General features: G+C 40.2%; 3 protein-coding genes across 3 annotated transcripts in view; 2 read left to right on the top strand and 1 right to left on the bottom strand.

Moving 5' to 3' along the window:
• Nucleotides 1-27,370, top strand: part of LOC103204632 — a 190,677-nt gene that overhangs the window by 77,569 nt on the left and 85,738 nt on the right. The window lies entirely within an intron of this gene.
• LOC103204624 (histone H2A type 1-C) lies at nucleotides 11,518-11,910 on the bottom strand. The gene has a single exon (XM_007949836.1). It carries the CDS (start codon nucleotides 11,908-11,910, stop codon nucleotides 11,518-11,520), a length of 393 nt encoding a protein of 130 aa, XP_007948027.1.
• LOC103204625 (histone H2B type 1-C/E/F/G/I) lies at nucleotides 12,268-12,648 on the top strand. The gene has a single exon (XM_007949837.1). The coding sequence runs from the start codon at nucleotides 12,268-12,270 to the stop codon at nucleotides 12,646-12,648; it is 381 nt and encodes a 126-aa protein (XP_007948028.1).

Raw genomic sequence — 27,370 nt, 5'->3', positions numbered from 1 at the left:
GAGGAGTAGCTGGTGGGTTTGAGCCACCAGCCTTCTGGTTAGCAGTCAAGTGCCTTAGGCACTATGCTACCAGAGCTCCTGTATATTATTATGGAAAAGATATATTATTATGGAAAAGACCAGAGCAGGATAGTGTATGTAGTCTGACAAACTTCTTGAGAATGAAAGGGGGGAGATAAAACACATTTACTTTTTTTTTTAAATCATGGATATATTTGCAGAATATATAAATACATGTGTAGAAATAACATGTCAAATATATATATATTCATGTGTGTAGTCCCATTCACCTTCCCACCCCTGTTCAGCTTGAGTACCTATGTATGCTCTCATAGATTCTTAGTAGTGTTATTGCAGGATTGTGAATGTAATAGAACTATTTTTGCTTTTGATTCTTGTGCTTCTCCCAGTGTCTTCCTCCACGTTGATTATTTTGTGCTCACCTCCCCCTTATTGTGTATCAACTTTACCTTCATCCAAGCTAATACAGTCAGCTCTGGTAGTGTAGTGCCTAAGGCAATTAACTGCTAACCAGGAGGCTGGTGGTTCAAACCCACCAGCTACTCCTCGGGAGGAAGATTGGGCAATCTACTCAGTATGTGAACCTTTCCTTGACTTTTTACAGTAGCGGTCTCATACAATATTTGTTCATTTATGATGGACTAATACACAAAGTTCTCTAGGCTCACCCATGTTATGAGGTGTTTCACAGATTCGTTCTTATTCTTAACATTGTGTAGTATGCCATTGTGTGTATGTGCCACAGTTTATCCATTCATCTGTTGATGCACAATTAGGTTTCCATCTTTTTGCTATTGTGAATAATGCTTCAGTGAACATAGGTGTGCCTACCTATTCATGACTCAACATTCACCTATGTTGAGTTGTGGTCTTGGCAAAGAATAATGAATTTAAATGGACTGCTGGAAGAATAAACAAAGCTGTCTTGGAAGAAGTACAGGTGGATTGCTCCTTAGAAGCAATGGCCAGATTTTGTGTCTTGTACTTTGGTCATGTTGTTGGAAAGGACCTGTCCCTGGAAAATGATTATCGTGGTTGGTAAAGTGTAAGGTCAAAGAAAACAGGAAGGACCCTCAATGAGATGGATTGGCACAGTGGTTGTGAAAATGGTCCCAAGCATGGCAACTATTGTGAGGGTGGCAGAAGACAGGGCAGTGTCTCCTTCTGTTGTACAAAGGGACGTTATGAGTTGAAACAGACTCAATGGCACCTAACATTTCTCTAGTATATATACCTAGTAATGGGATTGCTAGATCATATAGTATTTGTTTTTCCAACTTTTAAAGGAAGCACCATACCGTTATCCACAGTGGTTGTACCATTTAGCATTCCCAGCAGCACTGTATGAAGGTTTCAGTCTCTTCACACCCTCACCAGCATTTGTTGTTTTCTGTTTCTCTGAACTTTGGTTTTAATGCTAGGGTGAAATATGTCATGGTTGTTTTGAAAACATGTTTATTTATGATTCGTAACAGCATAAATTAACACTGGACACAAAAAATAGGCGATTACCTAGGGGGCAGTGGAAGGAGTATATTCTCCATATATGCCTCATTATGTTACTTTGTTTAAACCCTGTGAATGTTATTAATTAGTCAAAAAATTGGACACATTTTATTCTAAAGAGAGCCTCTCCTCAGTAATAACTTTTTTTGCCTCCCTCTGCTCCCAGCAAACACACACATACACACAAAGAAATAAACCCAAAGTAAGTTTTTAATAGGAAACAAATTGCAGGTGGAGAATCAGTCAATGACATAAGAATACTGGAGCTGTTCATCCCATTTATTTCTTAGAATTGGTGGGCTTGGCAGACACTTCGGATCCTGGCATCTCTCTGTAATGAGAAGCTTTTGAAACAAGGGAGGGAAGAGAGAGAGAGAGAAAAAAAAAAAAAAAAATTCAAAGTAATGTCTCGGCTTTCCTCACACATGCAGAAAACCTGACAGACTTGTTTCCTCATACCAGTTAGCTTCTCTCTGGACATGATCCCTTCTCAATTCTCACATAAAAAGTATGTCCAGCGGTGAGAGGATCAAACCCTCCCAGGAACACACTTCAATTTAGGTTCTCAGATAGGGTTGCCAGATTTGGCAAATAAAAACACAATGCTCAGTTAAATTTGAATTTCAGATACACTAATTATTTTAGTTTAAGTATGCCTCGTGCAATATTTGGGACATACTTTTACTAAAAAGTAGGTTGTTGCTTACCTGAAATTCAAATTTAACTAGGTGTCCTGTATTTTGGAGGATACCTGGCTAAGGACTTGGCTGCTAACCAGAAGGATGACGGTTTGAATGCTCCAGGCACTCTGTAGGAAAAAGATGTGGCAGTCTGCTTCTGTAAAGGTTTACAGCCTTGGAAACCTTATGGGGCAGTTCTACTCTGTCCTACAGTGTCCTTGAGTTGAAATCGACTTGCTCGCAGTGGGATTTGGGTCTTGATTTTACCTGGCAACTGTATGGCAGATGCCACCTGGAGGAAGTTAAGTTAACTTAATTACATGGGGGCAAGAAATATCTAGCCCAACCCTATCCAACAGAACGCCTTTTGATGATAGGCATGTTCTATATCTGAGCTAATAGCACCAACTTGCAGCCATGTGTGACTAGTGAGCATTTGCAATGTGTTAGTGCAATTGAGGAACTGATTTTAATTTAACATAAATTTAAAATGCCATATGTGGCTAGTGGCTGCTATATTAGAAACAGTCATGCTTCTTCCTCCATATCTAGGAACTGGAATTTAAGATGGGGCAGTTGCTAAAATTGGATTAACTCATAAGTTCCTGCAGCTTTTATTAGTGATTACTCCACTTGTGCACAGATTTAAATATATTGTCAAATGTATTTATTTACTCATCCTAATTATGTACTGAAGATCGATGACATGGGAAGAGTGTGATGAGCCAAGGTAAGACAGAATTCTCTTGCTCTTGATGAGACCATTAACCAGATGAAGCAGCTGTGTGGGCTGGTCACACATACCAAACTGTGTGACCCTTTTCATGATTCTAAGAAAATACTAATAATCATGGACCCAGGAGCATATTAAGGGGAATTCTTTTATGTATGATACTATCCAACACAGAACAAGCCCTTAAAATAATTAACGACTTTTTGGGCAACTAAGGAATTGACTCAATGGCAGTGAGTTTGGTTTTGGTTTAGTTTGGGCCACTGAGAGTTATCAGGAGACACCAGGTCTGGAGAGATCAGAAATCAGGAAGAAGATGGTGTCTGGAAAACAAGACCGGTTTACTTCCAAATTTTATTGTCTACCTGGTAGGCAGGTAGGGGGGTAGCCAATGCAATGGTGAATGAGCAGTCATTATAATACATAAGTCCAAATGAGCATGTGTGGAAGTTTTGGGAGGGAATTCTGAGCTAAAACACTCATTCTCTGGATTTCATGAGATGTTTGAGTACCCAAGGTCTTCTGTACCAGGTCCTTACCTCACTCCAAGTGAAGATTCTTAAAAACCAGAACCAAACCTATTGCTATCAAATCAATTCCAATTCATGATGACCCCACACCACATGTTACAAAGTGGAACTGCCCCATAGTGTTTTCTTGGCTGTCATCTTTACAAAGCCGGATGGCCAGCCTTTCTTCTGTGGTGCCACAGGGTGAGTTTGAACTGCGAACCTTTACGTTGGTAGTCCAGTGCAAATTTGTGCCAGTCAGGGATCTTATCTCACGTTGTATTTAAAGAATTCCACGCTGTATTTTAAAGAACGTATACAGATTGACTGATAGAAAGTAATTGTGGTAGGAGGTAGGGAGAGGAAGGCTATGTTTTTGTCTTACTTTTTAAGTTACAAAATGACTCATGCTTGCTTTAACACCTGACACACAGATGTTTAAGAAAAAAGTTAATAATCCCTCTTTATCCCCCTCTACTTTCATCTCCCTGAAATAAACCATATAATGGGTTTTCTTCCATATCTTTGTCCATGTTCACTTATGCTCATTAGTACTGTATGTGATTCTATTTCACTGCTCCTTCCTCTTTGGTAGCTGCATAACATCCCTTAGCCTGGATGTCTTGTTTAATTTTACCAGTATCCTTATTGATATTCAGATGCATTACAATTATAATTGTTTAAACCTTTCCCCATTATAGTATTACATGTAACCTTAAAACCAAACCCAAACCCACTGCCATCGAGTCAATTCTGACTCAGAGCCACCCTATAGGACAGAGTAGAACTGCCCCTTGTGTTTCCAAGGCTGTAAATCTTTACAGAAGCAGACTGCCTCATCTTTCTTCCACAGAGCGGTGGTGGGTTACAACTGCCAGCCTTTTGGTTAGCAACCCAATCAATGTTTTAACAACTGTACCACCACCAGAGCTCCTTCTAGTGAAATTATTTCTAGTTGGTAAATACCCCCTTCCCAAGTGTCTATTAATAAATTTTAATAAATATTGCCAGTAAATGTTCCTAAAAATTTCTATGATAGTGACAATTCTTCCTTATTCTCAGCAGACTTGAGTGTTCATTGGTTTTAATAGCTGTCTATCCAATTAACTCAATGGCAACTGGGATCTATAGGTAAGAAATTATATCCCTTTGTTGTGCTAATAAGCATAACCAGTTGTCCATGAGTTGACTCAAGACTCACAGCAACCCCATGGGCACCAGAGTAGAACTGCTCCATAGGGTTTTCAAAGGCTGATGTTTTGGAAGTAGAATGGCCAGGCTTTTCTTCTGCAGTAGCTCTGGGTGGACTTGCATCTCTAACTTTTGGTTAGCTGCTGAGCACCTTAACTGTTTGCGTCAACCAGGGACTCCAAGCATAACTACTAGAAAGGCTATTTTTTGATTTTCAATATGTACTCTCACTGCCGTTGAGTTGGGCCCAACTCCTAGCGACCCCTCCTTGGGTTTCTGAGGCAGTATCTCTACTGAAGATCGCCCAATCTTCCTTCTGAGGAGAGTAGCTGGTGGGTTTGAACCACCAGCCTTCTGATTAGAAGTCAAATGCCTTAGGCATTGTGCCACCAGAGCTCCCCAATATGTACTAGCCTTTTGAATTTAATAAAGAATATAAATATGCTTTAGTCATCTATTATTTTCTTTGTCTCTTTCTAATAGTTTGCAGATCTTTGTAAATTGAGGTCATTAACCTTTGATGCATAATATTTTATAAATCCTTTATTACCTATTTTCTACTCTTTGTGTCTCTTTTTGGCAAATATGGTCTGTGTTCTTTCTTATATGGCTTTTGTGTTTCTTGCCAAAACACATGTAGATGTTATACAAATGGACTCCTAAAATTTCTGGTATTTGTGTTCTACATACAGACCTTTACTCCACCTGGATAATTCTATTTTAGGTAGGCCTCTCTGAGGAAGAGCTAAGTGGTGATAGCAAAATGTCAGGGGACAGGGAAAGAGACCAATAGTGCAAATGTCTCAAGCAGCAAAGAGCTTAGCAGGTTGGATGAGAGACCAGTGTGGTTGGAATAGAGCAATGGAGATGATGAAGTCAGAGGAGTATGAAGAATTCAGTATGTATTGAAGGTGTAGGTGATGTGACTTATAGTTTGATTTGTGAAGAAAGGAAAGGGATTTTGGCTTAAGGAAATGGATTTGTGGTAGTGCCATTTACTGAACTGGGGAAGATGTGGGGGAATGACAGGCCTAGGAAACACAGTGTTAACCCTGCTGTCTTGGATGTGCTGTTTGAGAGACCTATTAGTGCCAAATAAAGATGGAATTTGGACACACACATACATGTATTGCATAGAAAAGGTCAGGCCTGGAGATGCAAAAACTAAGAAAAAAAATTAAAAAGTTTATCATATATAAACTCACTGCCGTCGAGTCAGACCCAACTCATAGCAACCCCTCCTTGCATTTCCGAGGCAGAATCACTACAGAAGTAAATTGCCCAACCTTCCTTCCGAGGAGTGGCTGGTGGATTTGAACCACCAGCCTTCTGGTTAGCAGTCAAATGCCTTATGCACTATGCTACCAGAGTACATAGATGGTCTTTAAAAGTGTGGTACTGAACTATGAACTCATCAGGGAAATAAAGTAAAGAACAGGGAACAGAACCAGATCCAACGTTCTAAAATTTAGAGTACATGACAGTCTGGCCATTTTGAGACAGCTATCTAAGGCACTTGACTGCTAACCAGAAGGCTGGAGGTTCAAACCCATCAGCCACTCCTTGGAAGGAAGGTTGGGCAATCTACTTCCATAGTGATACTGCCTCGGAAACCCAAGGAGGGGTTGCTATGAGTCGGGTCCGACTCGAGGGCACATAACAACAACAACACAAATATAGTTTGTCACATGGCGTAAGTCAGAGCCCTGTACTCTCAGCTTTATCTATCATAATACAGGAAATGAATGGACATACTCATCCTTGAGATATCCTCGAGATATCCTGGTATCCTTGAGATAGTGAGGAATGTGGTCAAAGTTAAGCTCCAACTGGAAGACCAACATCACGTAACAGAGTCTGAAGCTAGCAAATACTCCCTTTAACTTCTTTCAGAAAGTCTCAATCATAATCAACATGGATTAAGTTCTGAGTCCTAACTACAATTCAAACTACTGTAAAACAAATATAATGAAAGCAATGGAGTTCTAGGAACCATGGTGGTGCAGTGGTTAAAGTGCTCAGTTGCAAACCAAAAGTTTGGTGGTTTGAATCCACCAAACCTATCCACAGGAAAAAGATGTGGCAATCTGCTTCAGTAAACATTACAGCCTTGGCAGCTCTATGGGGCAGTTCTACTCTGTCCCATAGGGTCGATAACGAGTCAGAACAGACTTGATGGCAGTGGGTTTGGTTTCTTGGCTTTAGTAGAGTTTTTTTACTAGCCTTTTTTCAATGACTACACTTTTAAGTCTACATGCCACTTTAAGTCTGTGTGTCACATTCCCTGATCTCTTGCAGTTACAATGATCATGCTTATTTGTTCGTCATAGATTTGTCTGTTTATTGTATTATTATTATTTTTAACGATACACTTTTCTTGTATAGATGAAAACACAGGGAAGCACTGCCATTTAGTAGATTTCCTGATGCTACTCAGTTGATTTGAGACATTATTAAGGTATTGAAATAAAAACAGTAAACCAAACCAAACTCACTGCCAATGAGTCGATTTCGACTCATAGTGACCCTAATGACTCCCTTTGGTTTCGGAGGTGGTGAATCTTTACAGAAGTAGATTGCCCAGATAAGAGAAAATCTTGGGGCTATGAACCCTTATTCTGTGTTTGAGAATACCTGGGAAGTCCTTCATTACATTTCTAAAAATGCGGAAGAGCTCAACTCAGCAAAAATAAATCAGGAAGTTAGTGGAGAAGACAGATGGAGTAAAGAAAAAAAATAAATATGTATCATTCTGGTTAGCAGTCAAATATATATATACATTATATATAATATATATTATGTATACTATTATACATAACATATATTATAAATAATAATAATATATACTTATTTCATAGTTTATATATATATATATTTCATATATATATATATATTTTATTTATTTATTTCATAGTCTATCTGGTGGCGTGGTGCCTAAGGCATTTGACTGCTAACCAGAAGGCTGGTGGTTCAAACCCACCAGCCATTCCTCGGAAGGAAGATTGGGCGATGTATTTCCATATAGATACTGCCTTGGAAACCCAAGGAGGGGTTGCTAAATCGAATCAACTCCACAGCAGGGAGTTTGGTTTTGGTTATAGATTACAAAGAAATTTTAAAAAGGTTATTATAATTGGTGATGTTTCAAATCCATTTGGGATACTCCAAATAATAATCCTTTGTCAGCCTCACATTTCAGCAATGACTGGGAGGTCAAGTTTAGCACAGGGCTTTGAACTAGTTCATTCCAATTTAATCCCTTGCCAAGAATTTGCATTTCTACCTCAGGCATACTGAATCAGAATCAACATTTTAATAAGATCCCCAAGCGGTTCTTTGGTACACCTAAGCATCACCTGGGGATTTATAAGAATCACCTGAGGATCTTGTTAAAATAAAATGTAGATTCTGATTCAGTGTATCAGGAGTGGAAATACAAATTCTCAGCAGGGGGTCAAAACGGAAGTGGTTTGAAGCTGTTTTAGCACTCTCCTCACTTGGCCCCAATTTAACCAGTCTTCCCCAGGGCCCTGCTCAAGGGTTGTAAACTAACTAACTGAATCTACCAAGAGTTTATTGCCCACTAGAGAATTTTTCCCAGAAGTGACAACCAGTTTTTGGATATAAACAGTGACATTTCAAAATAGAAGGTGAAGAACCAAGTTGGAGTGATGAAGCAATTGGGGAAGGGGAGCCAGGAGTGAATTTTGACAAATGTCTTCTGTTTGCAGAGCAGGCTCTTAGCATTTCTTAGAGCTCTAAGACCAGCTTAGAGCTGGTCATCTGGAACCTTCTGTGCTTCTCTGAAGCCTCCAAACAAGTTGCTCATGCGAGTTGGATTTTCAGAAGGGATTTTTTTTTTTTTTTTAATTGGAAAGGGAAGATGCTATTACCAGCCTGCTTAGTCTGGTGGGTATTTAATGTCTTCTTTGGTAATACACTGGCCATCTAGAACAAATAGCTTTCCTAGCTGTCCAGCCACCAACTCAGCTCATTTATTCAATGCCCAATTACCAAGTGTCTTTGTATGCCAGGGTCTGTGCTGACTGCATTCTAACAAGATGGGGTACTTGACTTCAAGGTCTCTCTGAAGATGACAAAACAAAATTAACACAATGTGTCACTCACTAGGTTAACAATCGAATCCAAAGTTTTACCATGGCAGTCCAGGGAAAAAAAAAAAAAAAAAAAAATCAAACCCACTGCCATTGAGTTGATTCCAGCTCATGACTCCTATTGGGTTTCCGAGGCGGTAAATCTTTGTGGAAGTAGATTGCCCAATCTTGCTTCCGTGGAGTGGCTGGTGGCACTGTGTTACCAGAGCTCCTTACTGAAGTCTGGGGTGGAGTGGGGTCAAATGCAAATATTCTTTAATGCTCTTTCCTTCTCCCTACAATTAATCAGTATCAAGTCCTGTATTACTCATCTTTACTTGTCAAACCCTACATCAAAAATGTATTTTATCTGGGTTTACAACACTAACTCTCAATTTACATTCCTTTAAGTAGATCTCAGAGAAATCCTCTTCTCTCCATTCTTAAATTCTTCATACAGTTCAGCATGCAGTTAGCAAATTTCTGGTATGTGGACAAAGTTGACTGGTCATGTATTATTTACTGGTTTTATTTCTGACTTGGGGAATGGTGGATAGAAGGGCCAGAGATTAGAGCACTGGTTTCCTGGTCTAGGTATTTCACATTTCTCTCAATTTTATAATTTTTTAAATGGATATAAATACCTACCTTTAAAATTATTTGGAGGATTAAATGCGTTAATACGCAGAAACTGGGTAACTTTGCCTGGCACAGTGTCTAGCAAAGGGTTAGGCATTTCTGTGGTACTTTTAGTTGTCATTTTAGGAGCCACAGTGCTGGGCCCATTTTCTTCACAAGGTGAGGATAGGCAGACCAAGGAAACGGGAAGGTGGGAAAGGTTGTATAAATACTTCCACCAAAGTCACACAACTAAGAGCTGGGTTCAAGGGCAACCTGGTTGAGCTAGTGAAAGCAATTCTGACTCAAAGAGCGAAGTTTTCCACCGTACAAAAAGTGCTGGGCCGGAGCGTCTCAGTGGACCCCAGGCCGGAGCGCTGCAGGACTGGCCAGCGGATCTCCGAGGAGTCAGCACTTCCTTCCTCCGTCTGATGGTTCTCTAACCCACCATCGAAGAGTCGTTCCAACTTCAAAAACACCTCGGAAGATTCTAACTTGTGGCTATCAAGGTGGTCAGTTGTTTTCCGGCTGATTTGCCTTATACTAAACTGGAATCGAGCAGAGGATGAGAGGGACGGCGAGGTTACTTCAAGACCGCTCAGCCTCCGGTGCCACTAACTGGAAAGTGGGCAACTGAGCAATGAGCTTTCGCTTGGACTCTCCCAGCACACACTTGGGTGTAAATACTAAAAACCAACGCATGCAAAGCGCTCCAATGGAGTTCCAGGAGCGTGTGATTAAGCCGCTTCTTGCCTCTGCTTGGGCCTTTAGAAGCCGCTCGGCGCGAGACCTAAGCTTGCTCTACCTTCCCTTTCCTTTCTACTCATCCTCCACCAAGGCTTAAAACCTAGTCCCCGAAAAATCCCAGCAACTCAAAAAGAACCCAAGTGAACAGTACTTGCAGGATTTCTGCAGGGTCTCAGATCACCACTCCTTCAGGAGAAAGCAGCTAACTTACCAGATACATAATAGCAACTTTGTGAGCAGCATGGGGCTCGACTCTGCATTCTTTTCCGGTTGCGTTAGGGAGCTTATGCGTTTGACCCCTTTAAAATAGTTATTGTTGTTGTTGTTATTATGTGCCGTCAAGTCGGCCCTGACTCATAGCGACCCCTCCTTGGGTTTCCGAGGCAGTATCACTACGGAAGTAGGATTGCCCAACCTTCCTTCCGAGGAGTGGCTGGTGGGTTTGAACCGCCAGCCGTCTGGTTAGCAGGCAAGTGTCTTAGCCACTATGCTACCAGAGCTCCCCCTTTAAAATTAGTATTAACTTTAGTGAGCTTGAGTACCAGCAGTGTTCTAAGGGCTCTGATGAAAACACTATCATTTAGTCTAGTTTCCCGATGACAAACAGGCGCAGAGATTAAGTGGTCTAAATTCAACTGGTAGATAGGGAAGTAGCTGCAATTCGATTAGATTCAGCATTTTCCAGAGGTCCATTTCAGCAAGTTACTTTACGACAGTACTTTACGCACTAAGGAAAGCAGCCCCTTGAAGTCCGTCTTATTAGTAATTGTTGTTGTTATGTGCCGTTGAGTCGGCCCCGACTCATAGCGACCCCTCCTTGGAGGTTTCCGAGGCAGTTATCACTACGGAAGTAGGATTGCCCAACCTTCCTTCTGAGGAGTGGTTGGAGGGTTTGAACCACCAGCCTTCTGGTTAGCAGTCAAGTGCTTTAGCCACTATACTACCAGAGCTCCTTAGTAGTAATTAGTAGTTTTTATTATTAGGAAGAGGCAAGGGTGGCTCGCAGTCTAAAACAGAGAGGTACCTAGGCGAACAGGGCTAGATTACCGTCTCGTGGGGAGGGGCTTTGCCTACAAGAACCTCGGAGTCGGTTATTAAAAATTTGAGCTCAAGTTAGAGACGTGGCGTGGCTCTGCAATGTATTTTACCGACCACAGGCAACTCCCTCGTTTCTAAAAAAACACATTGTATCATACATTAAGTTACTTCAAAAAACTTACCAGTAATAAAGTAATATTGAGACTTATCCAAAAATTTAACTTTCTGTCATTAGTAAAGCTTGTAGTCGACTTACCTTTGTATTTTCCGCGTAACTTTTTAAGTATACCCCTGAGTTTTAGCTCCTCTCTTGAAAGGGTGGGGGCTCTGAAAAGAGCCTTTGGGTTTTAAGTGTTCCTAAAGCTGAGACCAGTAACAAGTTACTTGCCCTTGGCCTTGTGATGACTCTCCGTCTTCTTGGGCAGCAGCACCGCCTGAATGTTGGGCAGGACACCACCCTGGGCTATGGTCACACGGCCCAGAAGCTTGTTGAGCTCCTCGTCGTTGCGAATAGCCAGCTGCAGGTGGCGCGGGATGATACGGGTCTTCTTATTGTCGCGTGCTGCGTTACCCGCCAGCTCCAGAATCTCAGCGGTCAGATATTCCAACACCGCTGCCAGGTAAACCGGAGCACCAGCTCCTACCCGCTCTGCGTAATTACCCTTGCGCAGCAAGCGGTGCACACGCCCTACAGGAAACTGCAAGCCAGCTCGAGAGGAACGAGACTTAGCCTTAGCGCGAGCCTTACCGCCCTGCTTACCACGACCAGACATCTCAAATAATAAGTAGGAAAGAAAAAGAAAAAAAAAAAACCTCCTGCAAACCCAAATTAAAAGAACAACACACACAGATAAGCAGAACAATCCAGGAAGTAGCTACAGCATGGCCGCTTTTATAGGCATTTTTAGGGGAGTAGAGCCTACTCTCTGATTGGCTAGTAGCAAGTAGCCAATAGAAAAGCTGCATTTCTCTACTTCATTTGCATAGCACTGCCCCTGGATGACAGGTTTCCTGTTTGTCTTCCAATTAAGTAAGACTCTCTTTGCACTCCTCATTAGCATAAAGGCCCTATAAGTAGCAGAAATTTGCTTCTTATCCTCACTGCTTTGCCGGTGTTTTGGCTTACTAAAATGCCTGAACCAGCAAAATCTGCTCCTGCACCGAAAAAAGGTTCCAAGAAGGCTGTGACCAAGGCACAGAAGAAAGATGGTAAGAAGCGAAAGCGCAGCCGCAAGGAGAGCTACTCCGTTTACGTGTACAAGGTTCTGAAGCAGGTCCACCCCGACACCGGTATTTCATCCAAAGCCATGGGAATCATGAATTCGTTTGTCAACGACATCTTCGAGCGTATTGCAGGCGAGGCATCGCGTTTGGCTCATTACAACAAGCGCTCGACCATCACCTCCAGAGAGATCCAGACAGCTGTGCGCCTCCTGCTTCCTGGGGAGCTGGCCAAGCACGCAGTGTCTGAGGGCACCAAGGCTGTCACCAAGTACACTAGCTCCAAGTAAATCTACCAAGTAAGCATCTTAAGCATCTTTACTCTTAACTCCAAAGGCTCTTTTAAGAGCCACCCACTTATCCACAAAGAGAGCTGTAATTTTTTTTTTTAAACTGGTTTTTGCTGTTGAAGTACTGTTCCAACTTAAATGAGATGGGGTTTTAGATGCCACAGTGGTTTGTAGCTTTCCCATTTCCTATGGAAGTAAGGTAGTTTTAGAAAGGAAGTTAATATGCTGGTAATAACAATCTCAATGTTTTGCCATGCCACCTCACCTCATGGACTCTTGTGACATTTTGGGTAGTTTGGCTTTTATTTTTAGGCTATACCTGCTGACAAGCGTCCTATCTTGCATTTGGGAGTCATGTATAACCAGACTGAACTGTACTCAACCACTGTAATATTTTAGCCTCAGCCTTTCCAAAGTTGTTAGATTACGCTTCATTTACATGGTGCTCAACTTTGGTTGTGCATTGCGTCACTTAGGCTTATAAACAAAAAATTGGATTCCCTAGTCAATGCTTACTGGTTGATATATAATTGATCTGGTGAAGTCTGAGCATGGGGAATTTTAATAGGTCCCTAAGTGGCTCTTAATGCTACAGGCAGCATTGAGAAATTTTAAAGCTTTAAGAGAAGCTCGCTTAAAGTTAGTGCTAGGGCAGCCGGTTAAACCTCCATAGGAAGCTGACTGAAAGTCAATACCTGGCAGTGTTTAGGGAGAAGAGGGAAACCACTGAGTTGAGCAAAATCAAAGGGACTCAAGGAATTCTGCATTTTCAGACAACTGCAAGCTGACTTGTGGCCTGGGAAATGACACCTTTATCCATTGAACACTTTCCTTATGATCTTTGCTACAGGTCTTTATATTTTCAGATAAAATAGTGAAGCACTTTTCCTGGCTGAGGTTTTTTCCAAGTCTAGAACACATTTTCATCATGTAGAACTGAAATTTGCTTTCTCCGTTAAGAACAGTGAATAGTAAAATAAATGAGACATTAAAAGGAAAAATATTTTTGTGCATTGAGATAAAACGTGATTTAGATGAAGAAATTACTCAGTAAAAAGGCACATGATTAAAGCTGCAGTTTTCTTTGACTCTCAAGAAGAGTATATAGCTTTAAAAAGGCCTATTTTTGATGCCAGACAGGCCTCCATTTAAATAGCTCTGCAATCACTCAACTGGATGTCCACCTATGTAACTCCAATGAGAAATGTTGCTGCTTTGACCTAATTAAGGTAGAGGTGCTGATGGAGGAAGCTTGCCAGACATGTTTCTCAGCCAAACTCGCGGTTTTCTGAAGTCCTTCACCTGAAATTGTTTTTTTTCTACGGTCCTAATTGGGCCTAAAGAGCACTGGTGTAGTGGTTAAGGCTTTTGGCTGCTAACCACAAGGTGGTTGAAACCTATCAACTGCTCCGTGGTTGTTGTTGTTGTTGTTGTTATGTGCCGTCGAGTCAAACCCGACTCATAGCGACCCCTCCTTGGGTTTCCGAGGCAGTATCACTACGGAAGTAGGATTGCCCAACCTTCCTTCCGAGGAGTGGCTGGTGGGTTTGAACCGCCAGCCGTCTGGTTAGCAGGCAAGTGTCTTAGCCACTATGCTACCAAAGCTCCCATCAACTGCTCCGTGGTAGGGCAAACTATTTACATAAAGATTTACAGCCTTGGAAGAAACCCAATGGGGATTGCTATGAGTTGGAAGTGACCAAGTGCCAATGAGCTTGGTTTGTTTTTTTGAGTTGGGTAAGCTCTGGTGGTGTAGTGGTTAAGGCATTTGGCTGTTAACCAAAAGGTTTCAGTCCTGACCCACCAGCAATAAGGGGGAGAAAAATGAGGTAGTCCGCTTCCATAAAGATTTACAGCCTCAGAAATCTTACTGGGCAGTTCTACTCTGTCATATTATAAGGTCATTATGAGTCAGACTCCCTGGGTGTTAGTTGGGCCTGTTCAAGGACTAATCCAGATGGACCTCTATCCTAACTGCCAACTAATCAGTTTTACCCAAAAAACGTGCAAATGAGATTTATTGTTCCCAGGCTGCTTGAAGATTTTTTTTTCCCTCCCTTTCTCTTCATAATTTTTCTTTTTGCCTTTGTTAGATGAAATAATCCCATTGTTTGTTCTCACTTCCATACAAGTAAACAGCAAGCTAATGATTAACTTCTTGACGATTTGTTTCTGGAGGTTCCATGAAGACATTGTCTACAACAGAAACCAGTGTGTGGTTTGAAGGAGTACCTTGTACAGACATGATCTCTGAGTTTTCTGCTCACCTTCCTTTGGCTCTTTTGTTGTAAGATCGTAATCTTTGGCTCTTGCATGCTAAATCTTATTCTTGCCCAAGTTTATTTCTTGTTTTGGTTCTGCTTTTGATTGTGTTTGAAGGATTGGGTACACATTGGTAACAGTGATAGCAGAATTTGCATTATGGTTTTATGGCCAAATCATTAAGTGATTAGTTTGGAATCTGATTCATTTATTAAGTTTTTTTGTTGGCTGTTTGCATTTGTTTGAAGATTCTGAAATTCTCTGCCATTTGAGAATACAGGAAGTAGCTGTGTTTTTTTTCTTTCTGGCCTTTGATAGAATCCACTAAGTGTTTGGTGTTTTGTGCTTGCATACTGTGGATTCCTGTCATTCTAAAGATCAGAGCCTCTTTCCTCCTCCCAAAACTCTTTATTCTTGTTTACTTATTATAGGTCCAAATAAGTGCCAGTATTTGGGAAAATGGTGTTCCTGTATCAAAAATGATATGAACATAAAATGGCCTCCTGTAGTAACTTTTGACTTCAGTAAAGCATTAAGTCTAACAGGATGCCCAGGACAAGAAGGAAACCAAGAAAATTGAATCCTAGTATGCAGTGGCCTGTCTCTTTAATTGTTATCTGGAAGCCTGTAAAGTTAGTGTTTCAGTCTTTCCAAAATAATGGCCCTTCAGGCTCTTTAAATAAGATTAGAGAGGAGACAGAAATTTGTCCCTATAGATTTTACTTTTAAGTCAGAAAAGAAAGAGGGCCACCAATAACCCATATAAAACAAATACTTAGTATTTTCCTGAATCTTAATATGTTTCATTTGTATTAAAAACAAACCAAACTCACTACTATCAAGCCAGTTATGACTCATGGCAACCCTGTACATTACAGAATGTTCAATGGGATTTTCTTGCTTGTTATGTTTACTGAAGCAGACTGTCAGGGCTTTCTTCCATAGCACCACTCTATGTGCAACAGAAGAAAACACTGCCCAGTTGTGTGCCATGTTCATAATTGTTATCTTTGAACCCTTTGTTGCAGACACTGTCAATTCATCTCATTGAGGGTTGCGGTGTAGTAAATTACTTAGTGTGGCTTTTCTACCCATAAGTCTTTGTAAACTCCAAGATGGAGTTTGCCATGAGCAACTGAGGAGCTCCTGATTGCTAAAGTTGTCCACTTGGGGTATTTGTGTTGGGAGTGGCACTAAACAATGTTCTGGGAGGTTTCCACTCTCTCTTAGGTGTTTAGGATTCTGATGTTATGATTGGTTGGTTTGGCCACTCTGCTGGGCTCAAAAAGATACCTGGTAGAGGCAGAACTCTCTTTGACTTCTGGCTGAGGAAGATGTGCTGCTGAAAGAGACACACGCTCCTGAGACATGCGTTGCTGGGAAAGAGACTCAAGAGACATGCATTGCTGAGTGAGACACCGAGGGACCAGCACTGCTGGGGAAGAGACTGTGAGAGACTGTTGGCTGAGGGACAGTGGGCTGGGAGAGAGGCTGAGCATTTCTCCTGAACTTGAATTGTAGCCTGTGGTGCTTCACTAATAAACCCCGTAATCTGTGAGTTCTGTGTGGCCACTGCAGCGAATTATCAAACCCAGGAGAGAGGTGGTGGGTGCTTTGGGAGGAATGGTTGGTGAAAGGGCTGGAGGGAGGCAGCATGTCTGGCCTCGCAGTAACAGGCCTTGGCTTATTGATACTGATTCTGTTTTCCTCTTGTGGGGTTAGAGGAGGTCAGAACATGTGGCCTCCATGTCTTTTTTGCAAGGGTCTTCCTCTTTTTTGTTGACCCTCTACTTTACCAAGCATGATATCCTTTTTTGTGGAATGGTCCCTGCTAGTAACATGTCCAAAGTGTCTAAGACGAAGTCTCGCAATCTTTGCTTCCAAGGAGCATTCTGGGTATACTTTTCCAAAGCAGATTTGTTTGTTCTTTTGGTAACATTTTTTCATTCTTCCTCAACACCATAATTCAAATGCACCAAGACTTCTTCAGTCTTCCTTATTCATTGTTCAGCTTTTGTGTGGATGAGGCTGTTGATCACAGCCTCTTTGGGGTCAGGTTCACCTTAGTCTTCAAAGTGACATCTTTGCTCCTTAAACTTTAAAAGGTCTTTTGCAGAAGATTTTCCCAGTACATTACGATGTCTGATTTCTTGACTGCTGCATCCATGGATGTTGATTGTGGATCCGAGTAAAATGAAATCCTTGACAACTTCAATCTTTTCTCCATTTATCATGGTGTTGCTTACTGGTCCAGTTGTGAGGATTTTTGTTTTCTTGATGTTGAGGTGTAATCCATACTGAAGGCTGTAGTTTTTGATCTTCATCAGTAAGTGCTTCACTTTCTGCCTGCAAGGTTATCTCATCTGCATATCACAGGTTGTTAATGAGCCTTCCTGCAGTCCTGATGCCTTGTTGTTCAGCTTCTCAGGTTATTTGTAAAGGATATGACACTGGAAAGGAGAAATTCCTACCAGACTTAGGAAGGGGGTCACAGAATTTATTCAGATTCTCACTAGTGGCCCTCCCTGAGGGATCTTCAATCCTAATTGCATGGGTTTGTTTCTTTAATTGATCAGTACACTTAATAGATACCTGTGGCTTCTACTTACCTTAGATTCTGCTCCATTATCACAATTAGCTTCTCCAAACTTGTACAAGAATTGAAAACATTTTCTGTTGGAGCAAATTATCTGCTTCAGGAGAAAATTAATAAATTATATAGAGACTAGTATTTAATTTAGTATATAGAGACATCAATTTAAAATAATAGTAACTGAAATATTTCTAAAAAAATCAAAATTGTCTTTTTGCTTTAAACGGGCTGTGTCTTTAAATTGTAACTCAGATTAAAAAAAGAAAGTATAACTGTGAGTCTAATTGGTTGTATTACTTACCAGGTTACAAGGTAAGAAACAAAACAGAACTCTATTTTTAAACAACTTAAAAATATTAATACCTCATGTAATTTTATAGGGAAAAGAATCATATAGTGTTTGTAGTCAAGATAACTTTTGGGACAAACTAGCTGGCTTAGTAATATTGCTTTTAAAGTGACTCAATGTCTTTTTCTTTATTATTATTATTATTATAAATAAAGAGAAATTTATGTCATTGAAGGTCTTACTTTTGAATTAGGAACCCTCATAGTGGATGCAATGATGAGCTCAAACAACAACCATGTGAAACTAGCACAGGAGTGGGCATTGTTTCTTTCAGTCACTAAGATTTGGAACAGACTGAACAACACCTAACAACATCATAAAGTCAAAGTTATGTTAGCTCAATCTTATAGCATACACAAATCTAGGATTTATTTTATTTTATTTAGAAAAAGCTTAATTAATTTGAATTTACTAACTCTCTTTGTTTTGTACCTTGGTCTTGTTGTCAGAAAAGACCAGTCCTTGAAGAAGGACATCATACTTAGTAAAGTAGAGCATCAGTGAAAAAGAGGAAGACCTTCCACAAGGTGTATTGACATAGTGGCTGTGACCATGGGCTCAAGCATGGTAACAATCGTGAGGATGGCGCAGGACAGGCACTATTTTGTCCTGTTGTACATAGGGTTGCTATGAATCGGAACTGACTTGACATCACCTAACAACAACAAATCTCTTCTACTAGGTTTACTGATTAGGTGAGCTAACATCACTTTATGCATAATTATGAAATTGTCAATTATGCATTTAACTAAATTAAATCATAATAGGTAATACCATTTTTTTTTAAATAAGTAATTTTTATGATGCTACAAATAGTAAGAATTCAATGTGTCAGCTACCAAATTCACAATCCATACATAACTTTAAGAACTTGGATGAATATAAATTAAGCCCATTAATGCCTAACTTTTAGATACCTAAGACATTTGACTGCTCACCAGAAGGCTGGCAGTTCAAACCCCCCAGCCATTCCTTAGAAGACTGGGTAATCTACTTCCGTAGTGATACCACCTCGGAAACCCAAGGAGGGGCCACTGTGAGTTGGATCCAACTCAATGGCAATGAGTGGCTTTTCTTTTGTTTAGACAGTTTCTAAGTTGAAGGATACAAAATATACGTCACTAGAAACAATTTAGCCTATGTGAATCTATTGTTTTTATTCTTGTTAGCTGCCATCCAGTTGACTCTGATTCAGGGCAACCTTACCTATAACAGAATGAAACGTTGCCTGGTCCTGCATTATCCTTATGATGGAAACATTTTCAAGTTCATCATTGGCAGCTGTTGTGCCAATCTATCTCACTGAGGGGTCATCCACGCCCTCGCTGGCCCTCTATTTTACTAAACATGATGTCTTTAATGATTGATCCCTCCTGATGACATGTCCGAAGCAAGTGAGTCAGACAATGTTCTGTTGTGATCTAGAAGGTTTTCATTGGCTAATTTTCAGAAGTAGATTGCCTGGCCTTTCTTCCTAGTCTTTCTTCATCTGGAAGCTCCAGTGCACCTTGTCCACTGTAGGTGACCCTCCTGATACTTGCCATACTGATGTTATAGCCTCCACCATCACAACACCACCACAGTACAACAAACTGACATATGAATGTTGGCTATTATTTTTACACAATACAAAATAGAGAATGACTATCAATTAACAAGTTAGAGAATGTACAGCCTTTGGAGCATACTAATAGGTACACATTTTTGTCATTTTAAAATTGGTAAAAGGGATATGCAGTGTGTACATGTGGGCCAAGAAAATCAGGCAAGTTTTGGATGATTGCCTCCTACTTTTCCTTTGTACCTATAAGGGAACATAATTGCCTGCTTTAGTTAAGGGCTGGTGTTAATGCAAACAGCTCTGACTACCAGGTACAATAGCTACAGAAAAACACAAAACATGACTCTGGTGGCATAGTGCCTAAGGCATCTGACTGCTAACCAGAAGGCTAGAGGTTCAAACTCACTCCTTGGAATGAAAGTTGGGTAGTCTACTTCTGTAGAGATACCGCCTCAGAAACCCAAGGAGGGGTCGCTATGAGTTGGCAATGACTCGAAGGCAGTGAGGTTTTTTTTTTTTTTTTTTTTAATGTATTGTCTTATGCTGATAAATATACTTTAAAGCTAAAGTTAAAGGCTTTGAATTTACCATTCTATAATGATTATTTCGTTAGGATTGGTTAAAATGCAAAACAATACAATGAAGAGAAAAATGCAGTGTTCAAAACTGGAACTTTCAATATGTTCTTGTGCCTTTGCCTGGCTTTAAATAATTTTTAACAAGCTTGCTACCATCATTTTCTGCTGTTTTACATAAAAAAAAAACAACACTGCCATCGAGTTGATCATTGCAAAATAAGACTACAACCATTTTATTTTTATATACCCATGATTTATGTTCATATAAATAATAACTAGTTTCCCCTGACAATTTTATTTTTTGGTTATCCTAAATTCAAGCTCTAAATTCAAAATAATATAACTGTTAAGATGTCTTTTATACCAAAATGGTTTCCTAGGTAGCCAACTGGGTAATCAAATTTATTCCCACACCTTAAAGAAAGGTGGGATGCTAAAATAATTAGGTATTTTTCACGTATCAACTATCATTGTTCAATCTGGTTGTTATATAACTCTTAAATGTCATTCCAGTCTAAATCCAGCTTTCCAACCTCCCTCTGTCAATAGAGGTAAATCCTATGACTTTCTATAGCTGTTTTCATGTTAAACTTATCTCATTCTGGTGTGTCTGATGTTTGCCCCTAATTACAAGCTGCTGTTGTTATGTGCCATCTAGTCAGCGCCGACTCATAACGATCCGACACCTCCTTGGTTTTCCGAGGCAGTATTACTACAGAAGTAGATTGCCCAACCTTCCTTCTGAGGAGTGGCTGGTGGGTTTGAACCACCAGCCTTCTGGTTAGCAGTCAAGTGCCTTAGGCATTACGTTACTAGAGCTTCCAATTACAAACTAGACATAATATTTTTTTTGGAAATGGTTCATATGTGAAGAATAATCAAAGTATACTTTTTTCTGTTACATTCTAAGTTTTAAATATTCTATAACCAATAATTCTGTTTACTTAATAGCTCAGATATGAGAATGTCACTTTGCTGTAGAGGCTTAAGAGTTGACAAAGATACTCATAATCAGTAGCCTTGGAGGTTGTTCATCACTTTAAGTTGTATGAAAACAAAGGGGTTCTCTAACTTATTCAGACCAAATCAAAAAACCAAACTCACTGCCATCCAGTCGATTTGACTCACAGCAACCTCTCCCTGGGTCTCCAAGGCAATATCTTTATAGAAGTAGATTGCCAAGTCTTCCTTCCGAGGAGTGGCCGGTGGATTTGAACCACCATCCTTCTGGTTAGCAGTCAAAAGAGAATGCCCTGACTGTTATGCAAACAGATAGGCCTTAGTGACTTTGTCACCATTAATCTATAATAACAGCTTACTGATTTGAAAAAATAAAATCAGATACGGCCACCCACTTATCAAAGTCATCAGCTGTCTCAAATTTCTCATGCTGTTAGATATCCCCAGCCATCTCCAGACTTTATATCATGTAACAGAATAATCCCAATGAGTGACAAGGACAAATAAGCTCGAATTTTACAAAATCATTGATTGCTGACACACTTGGCAAGTCACTCAATCTTGTCTTTTCTATAATTATTACAAATTGAAAAATTGTAAAGGTAAAGCAGTTCTTTGACTCCCCTGCTCCCTATCCCAAAGACCACAACATGAGCAAATCAGTTTCTGGTAATTGTTTCAGAGTATATAGATTTTGTTTTCCCATCTGGGAACACTTTCAATGCTTTTAAATGATAGAAAATGAGATTATAGGTAAAATATTTGTAGAAAACTGTTCTTATAGACAGTGTCATCATTGTTCACGTCATTTCCCAAATGCTGAGAAGATAAGCAAGAAAATTTAAAGTAAACATTGCCTCAAAGAGCTTCGTCTTCCTATGCCAAAACTTTATACCTAATTTGATAATAATGATAATGTGGTCTACACCTAAAAATTCCTGTAAATTCTCATCACTTGAAATTATACTAAAATACTCATGCGACATGGATTTTCTCCCATTTTGACATATTTTACCTTGGGACATATTGATATGGTCAGATATTACCAGTAACTTATGTTAGCTACATTGGAATATATCCAACAAATGCAAGCTACGTTCCAAAAACTACATCACCAAGCACACCTGTACATAATATAAAAATCAGGACTAAATATATTAAAAGAGACTCCAACAAAAATCAACTTGACAATTATTAATGGAAAAGGCTGTTTGTGCTACTTTTAATTAAGGCACTCTGGTGGTGTAGTGGTTAATGTATTTGGCTCCTAACCAAATGGTCCCTGGTTTGAACCCACCAACCACTTTGCAGAAGAAAGATGAGGTGATCTGCTTCCCAAGCCTTGGAAACCCAATGGGAGTTGTTATGAGCTGGAATTGACTTGATGGCAGTAAGTTTCATTTTTGGTTTAGTGTAGTACTCTTAATTACAAATATTTTTGAGTTTTGGAAAAGATAAGTTTGTACTTCCAAGTGTAAACATGTTTAGGATTCTACCACTTAATATACACTGCCATTGGGAATCTGTTTCTGAGACTCATTAAAAGAGCCCTGAATTCTAGAAGTGGAAAGTTTTCTCCCTAGATTGAACAGATCAAGATGAGAACTGTTTTTCCTTCCTTTTTTTTTTTTCCTACAATGTTGTTCTGTTTTGCTCTTTTCTCTGCTGTCAGTCTTTCCAGTGATTAAGTTTTTTATTTGGCCTTCTCAAACATTGGAGAAGAGACCTAAAATTACATTTTGTTAAGAAACTTTGCATGTTTTTAATAAGGACTGCTATACCTTGACTAAAAATTCCTGAACAAGAATGTGTGCTATATAATAGAGTTGAAAAAATAAAATTTAAAAAATACGACACTTACTACAGTTGACCAAACTAATATTTGAGAACTTTTTTTTTTTTAATCAAGACAAGGCAATTAAAAACTTAAAGACAATAGAGATTTCAACTATTTCTTGTGTTATTTGTCATTGCCCTCCTAACTATGTCTTTCTCCTTTGCCTAATATGTTGTGGTTAGTTGGTGTAGAGTCAGTTCTGACTCATGGCAAACCCACGTGTGCAGAGTAGAACTGCTCCATAAGATTTTCAGGCTGTGACCTTTCAGAAGCATATCTCTATGCCTCTGGGCATGTCTGGGTGGGTTCAAATCATCAACCTTTTAGTTAATAGCTCAGTGCTTAACCATTTGTGTCCAAGGACTCCTAATATGCAGATAATTGAATGTTGTTACAGAGCTATTATCAAAGAGAGACTAAAGCCCCCATGGTTAAACCTACTCCTTTCTGACATTTTTTTTCTTTTTTTTAACCAAAATAGGGTTTAAACCGATACAGGAAATGATGAAGACATGCCTTACCTAAGATGGACATGCTGGTGGAGGGACAGTAGAAGATGTTACCCAGAGACAGCCTGTCACATATGCTCCACAGTCAAGCTTAAAAATTTGTAGAGCATCATTAATGATTTTCTTTGAAGGTGCTCCCTGGCTAATGCAAGAATGGACTGTCCAGACTGGACATTTTGCTACTGAATGTTATGTGCAAACACAGTTTCCTGTTCTAACAGACTGCAAGCTTTTTGTTCCCTTTCTATATGATCATATTTTTTTTTGCCTTTGTTGGATTATTGTCAGTCTCCCACTTGATATACTTGTATGAAAGTAAACAATGTGCTAATAATTAACTAAATGTCTTTGACCTTTTCTTTAAGAAGCCCAGTACCATGAGCCTCTGTTGTTGTTATGTGCCGTCCAGTCCTTGAGTTGGGCCTGACTCATAGCGAGCCCTCCTTGGTTTCGGCGGCAGTATCACTATAGAATTAGATTGCCCAACCTTCCTTCTGAGGAGTGGCTGGTGGATTTGAACCACCAGCCTTCTGGTTAGCAGTCAAGTACCTTAGGCACTATGCTACCAGAGCTCCTATAGGATGGTAATAATTACATGCTCATGAAGATACCGGGGGTGGGGTGGGGGAGTAATGATCAAATGAAATAGCAAATATAAAGCATTCTTCTTAGACATAGTATTATGGCAGTAAATTGGCTGCTCTGCAAATCTCCATGGTGAAAAACAGGCCTGCCCCTGGAGGCAGAATCCAGGTTTGGCTCCCAGTTCACCACTTAATCACTGTATGATTTTTGAGATAAGCTATTTAATCCCTCTGTACCTCAATGTCCTCATCTTTACCTTGAGGATGTTGGTAATAACACCAACTTCTAGGGGTTTGTAAAGATTAAAAATCTTTAATGTATGTTAATCCTTTAGAAGAATGCCTAACAGGAGCGCTGGTGGCATCATGCCTCAGGTACTTGTGACTGCTAACCAGAAGGCTGATGGTTCAAACCCACCAGCCACTCCTTGTAAGGAATATTGGGCCATCTACTTCAGTAGTGATACAGCCTCGGAAACCCAAGGAGGGTTCACTATGAGTCGTGTCCGACTCTAAGGCAGTGGTTGTGTTTTTGCATTTAACACATACTACTGCTCAATATCTATTGCTGTTTGATACTTTTTGTTTATAACAATCCTAAGCCTCTAAAAGAACTTGAGGCTGTTTAATGAATGACTAGAGACCTTTGTGGAAGCTAACCTCTCAGAAAGGCTGGAGATTTCACATATGATATGGTATAAAAAGAATAACAACTGATTCCATTGTGTTTATCTTTGTCCAGAAATAGAAAATAGATAGAAAATACTTTCCCCACCACACACACTTAATTAGCTCTCTAAGCACATTTCTATGGACATAAAGGATGACATATATCATTTTATCTTCCAGAGTTAGAAAAACATATAGGTTCAATATTTTGCCAGATAATCCTAGCAGTTCTAAATTAAATGCATTAGAAGTTAGTTTGCTTTTCCAAATCTTCACCCTGAATGAAGTCATTCATACAATCCTGAATGACTAAGCAGAAAAATAAATTGGGCAGAGAACACAGACTGCCTGTGACCTTTCTGTAAGACATTCTTAGCTCTGACTAAATTCTTTTGACTCTGAAACAGCTGGACATAATCTCAGGTATTATGGGTTCATTATAAATTAGGAAGAAAGAAGTAAAGCTCCCCCTCCTCCTGAGGGAGGAAAAAGAAAAGTAAGACCTCTCAAATTTGAGAGGGGAAAAAGGAAACTTGGGTTGGCTGATGCAAAGACTTACATAGCCCTATCATCCAGTAAGCAATTTGTAAAACAGTAAGAGCTGACTTCATCTTGCTATGGATGTTCATCGCTTGGTATTAGGTTTTCCTGCTGCAGGCTCAGAAGAGATGCAGAAGCAGAAATAATGGGACTCATTCATTCTATGAAGAGACAAAGCTACCTTGAGGAGGAAATGCTGGGTGAAAATCTAGGCTCCATCACTTACAGACCCAGGCTTGTCCTTTGATGATGTAAAGTTATCCAACAATTAAAAAAAAAAAAAAAAAAACTGATTCAAGAGTAATAAGTATAAAGCTTCATTCTCTTTTTTCCCTTCCCCTTCCTTTCTCCCATCTTTTTTTTTTTTTAATGTTGAACTAGCTTAGACAATTGGTATCATGGACCTTTTGTACTAGGTTTAAAAACGCACACACCCATTTGGGCTTTAGTGCACTGAAATATTTTTTGAACTGGAAAAAGATTGTGTGTTTAAGAATTCCACAGAAAAGATGCAGGTTCTGCTATCTTGAATGGAAGAAAACCTGTTAGCCTTAAGGTCAAGGGTTCCGAACAGGATAAGGGCTTTTTGGAGGGTTTGGAGAGTGCTCAGGATTCTTGACTATAAACATCAGAGATAATACTTGGCCTGGTCAAGTCTAGACATAAATAAGGCTAAATGGTTGAGAGTTTTATGTAGCTGGAAATGAGGGGAAGGAGCCAGTAGGGTTATCATCTTGCTGGCCTGTGAGCTGGGGTGTGATAGATAATCTGCTGTTGTTGTTGTTATTTGCCATCGAGTCAGTCCCAACTCATAGCGACCCCTCCTTGGGTTTCCGAGGCAGTATCACTATGGAAGTAGGATTGCCCAACCTTCCTTCCGAGGAGTGGCTGGTGCAGTGGGCCTGAAAACACTTTATCTTGCCCTTATGATAAACTACGAAGATCCCTAGGTAAAGCTGGCATTCAACTACTAACCTGAAGGGTGGCAATTCAAACCCACCCAGAGGTACTGTTGAAGAAATGCCTGGCAATCTGCATCCATTGAAACTACAGCCAAGAAAATTCTGTGGAGCGGTTACTCCAAATTACAAACTCCTGAAACAGCTTCCAAAGTCCTGTGGGATCTATCCCTACCCACTCTCTTGGGCCTCCACTCTGGCTTCTCTCCCCCTCATTCTCTGTACTGCCGCCAGATTTGCACACACCTTTCATGGATTTCTGATTTCCACATTTGCCAAACTTCTTTGAGTATCTCCACCTCCTTTCTGTCTGACAAACTTCTCTCATTCTGCAGGTGTCATTTGGACATCACTTTCCTTCCAATTTTCTCAGACCACCCCTCCTGCAACTGCATATAATTACCATTACTTGTCTAGTAGTCTCCCTCAATTAGTTCTGAGCTCTGATTTGATTACCACGCTATTCCAGCAGAGACTGTTACTGAGCCTGGTACACAGTAGATACACACAAATGATTGCATTAATCAATTCATTTGTTCAATAAATTTTTGTTGAATGCTGTGATGTTTATAGTTAACATTACTTAAAGAATTTGGCCTTTGTCCTTGGTTCCTGAGAGATGGCCTCTAAAACACTGTAATTTTCACAGAGACTGAAGCGTATTTGATGAGGGTCCCATCAAACTCTTGGGTAGGTTGTTGTTGTTAGGTGCCGTCGAGTCATTTCCGACGCATAGTGACCCCATGCAGAGCAGAATGAAACACCGCCAGATCCCGTGCCAGCTCCATGATCCCTGCTATACTTGAGCCCATTGTTGTAGCCACTGTGTCAATCCATCTCGTCGAAGGCCTTCCCCTCTTTCCTCGACCCTCCACCTTACCAAGCATGACATCCTTCTTCAGGGAATGGTCCCCTCTGACAACATGACCAAAGTAGGTGAGACGAAGTCTGGCCATTCTTGCTTCCAAGGAGCATCTCGGCTGCACTTCCTCCAGGACAGATCTGTTAGTTCTTTTAGCAGTCCATGGTACCTTCAGCATTCTATGCCAGAACCACAACTCAAAAGCATCAACTCTTCTTTGGTCTTCCTTATTCATTGTCCAGCTCTTACATGCATACAAAGTGATTGAAAATATCATGGCTTGTGCCAGGCGCACCTTAGTCCTCAAGGAGACATCCTTCCTTCTCAGCACTTGAAAGAGTTCCTTTGCAACTGACCTGCCCAGTGCTACATGTCGTCTAATGTCCTGACAGCTGCTTCCACTGGCCTCAATTGTAGAACCAAGCAACGTGAATTCTTTGACAACCTCAATCTTTTCTC

The sequence above is a fragment of the Orycteropus afer genome, unplaced genomic scaffold, assembly GCF_000298275.1.
Source record: "Orycteropus afer afer isolate SDZICR_OR568_19922 unplaced genomic scaffold, OryAfe1.0 scaffold00255, whole genome shotgun sequence".
NCBI classification, from domain to species: Eukaryota; Metazoa; Chordata; class Mammalia; order Tubulidentata; family Orycteropodidae; genus Orycteropus; species Orycteropus afer.
The sequence above is the reverse complement of the archived record's forward strand: the minus strand, read 5'-3'. Positions and strand labels throughout refer to the sequence as shown.

Excerpts from the sequence above, each read along its gene's own strand:
- LOC103204624 (XM_007949836.1), bottom strand. The coding sequence starts at position 11,910 with ATGTCTGGTCGTGGTAAGCAGGGCGGTAAGGCTCGCGCTAAGGCTAAG.
- LOC103204625 (XM_007949837.1), top strand. The coding sequence starts at position 12,268 with ATGCCTGAACCAGCAAAATCTGCTCCTGCACCGAAAAAAGGTTCCAAG.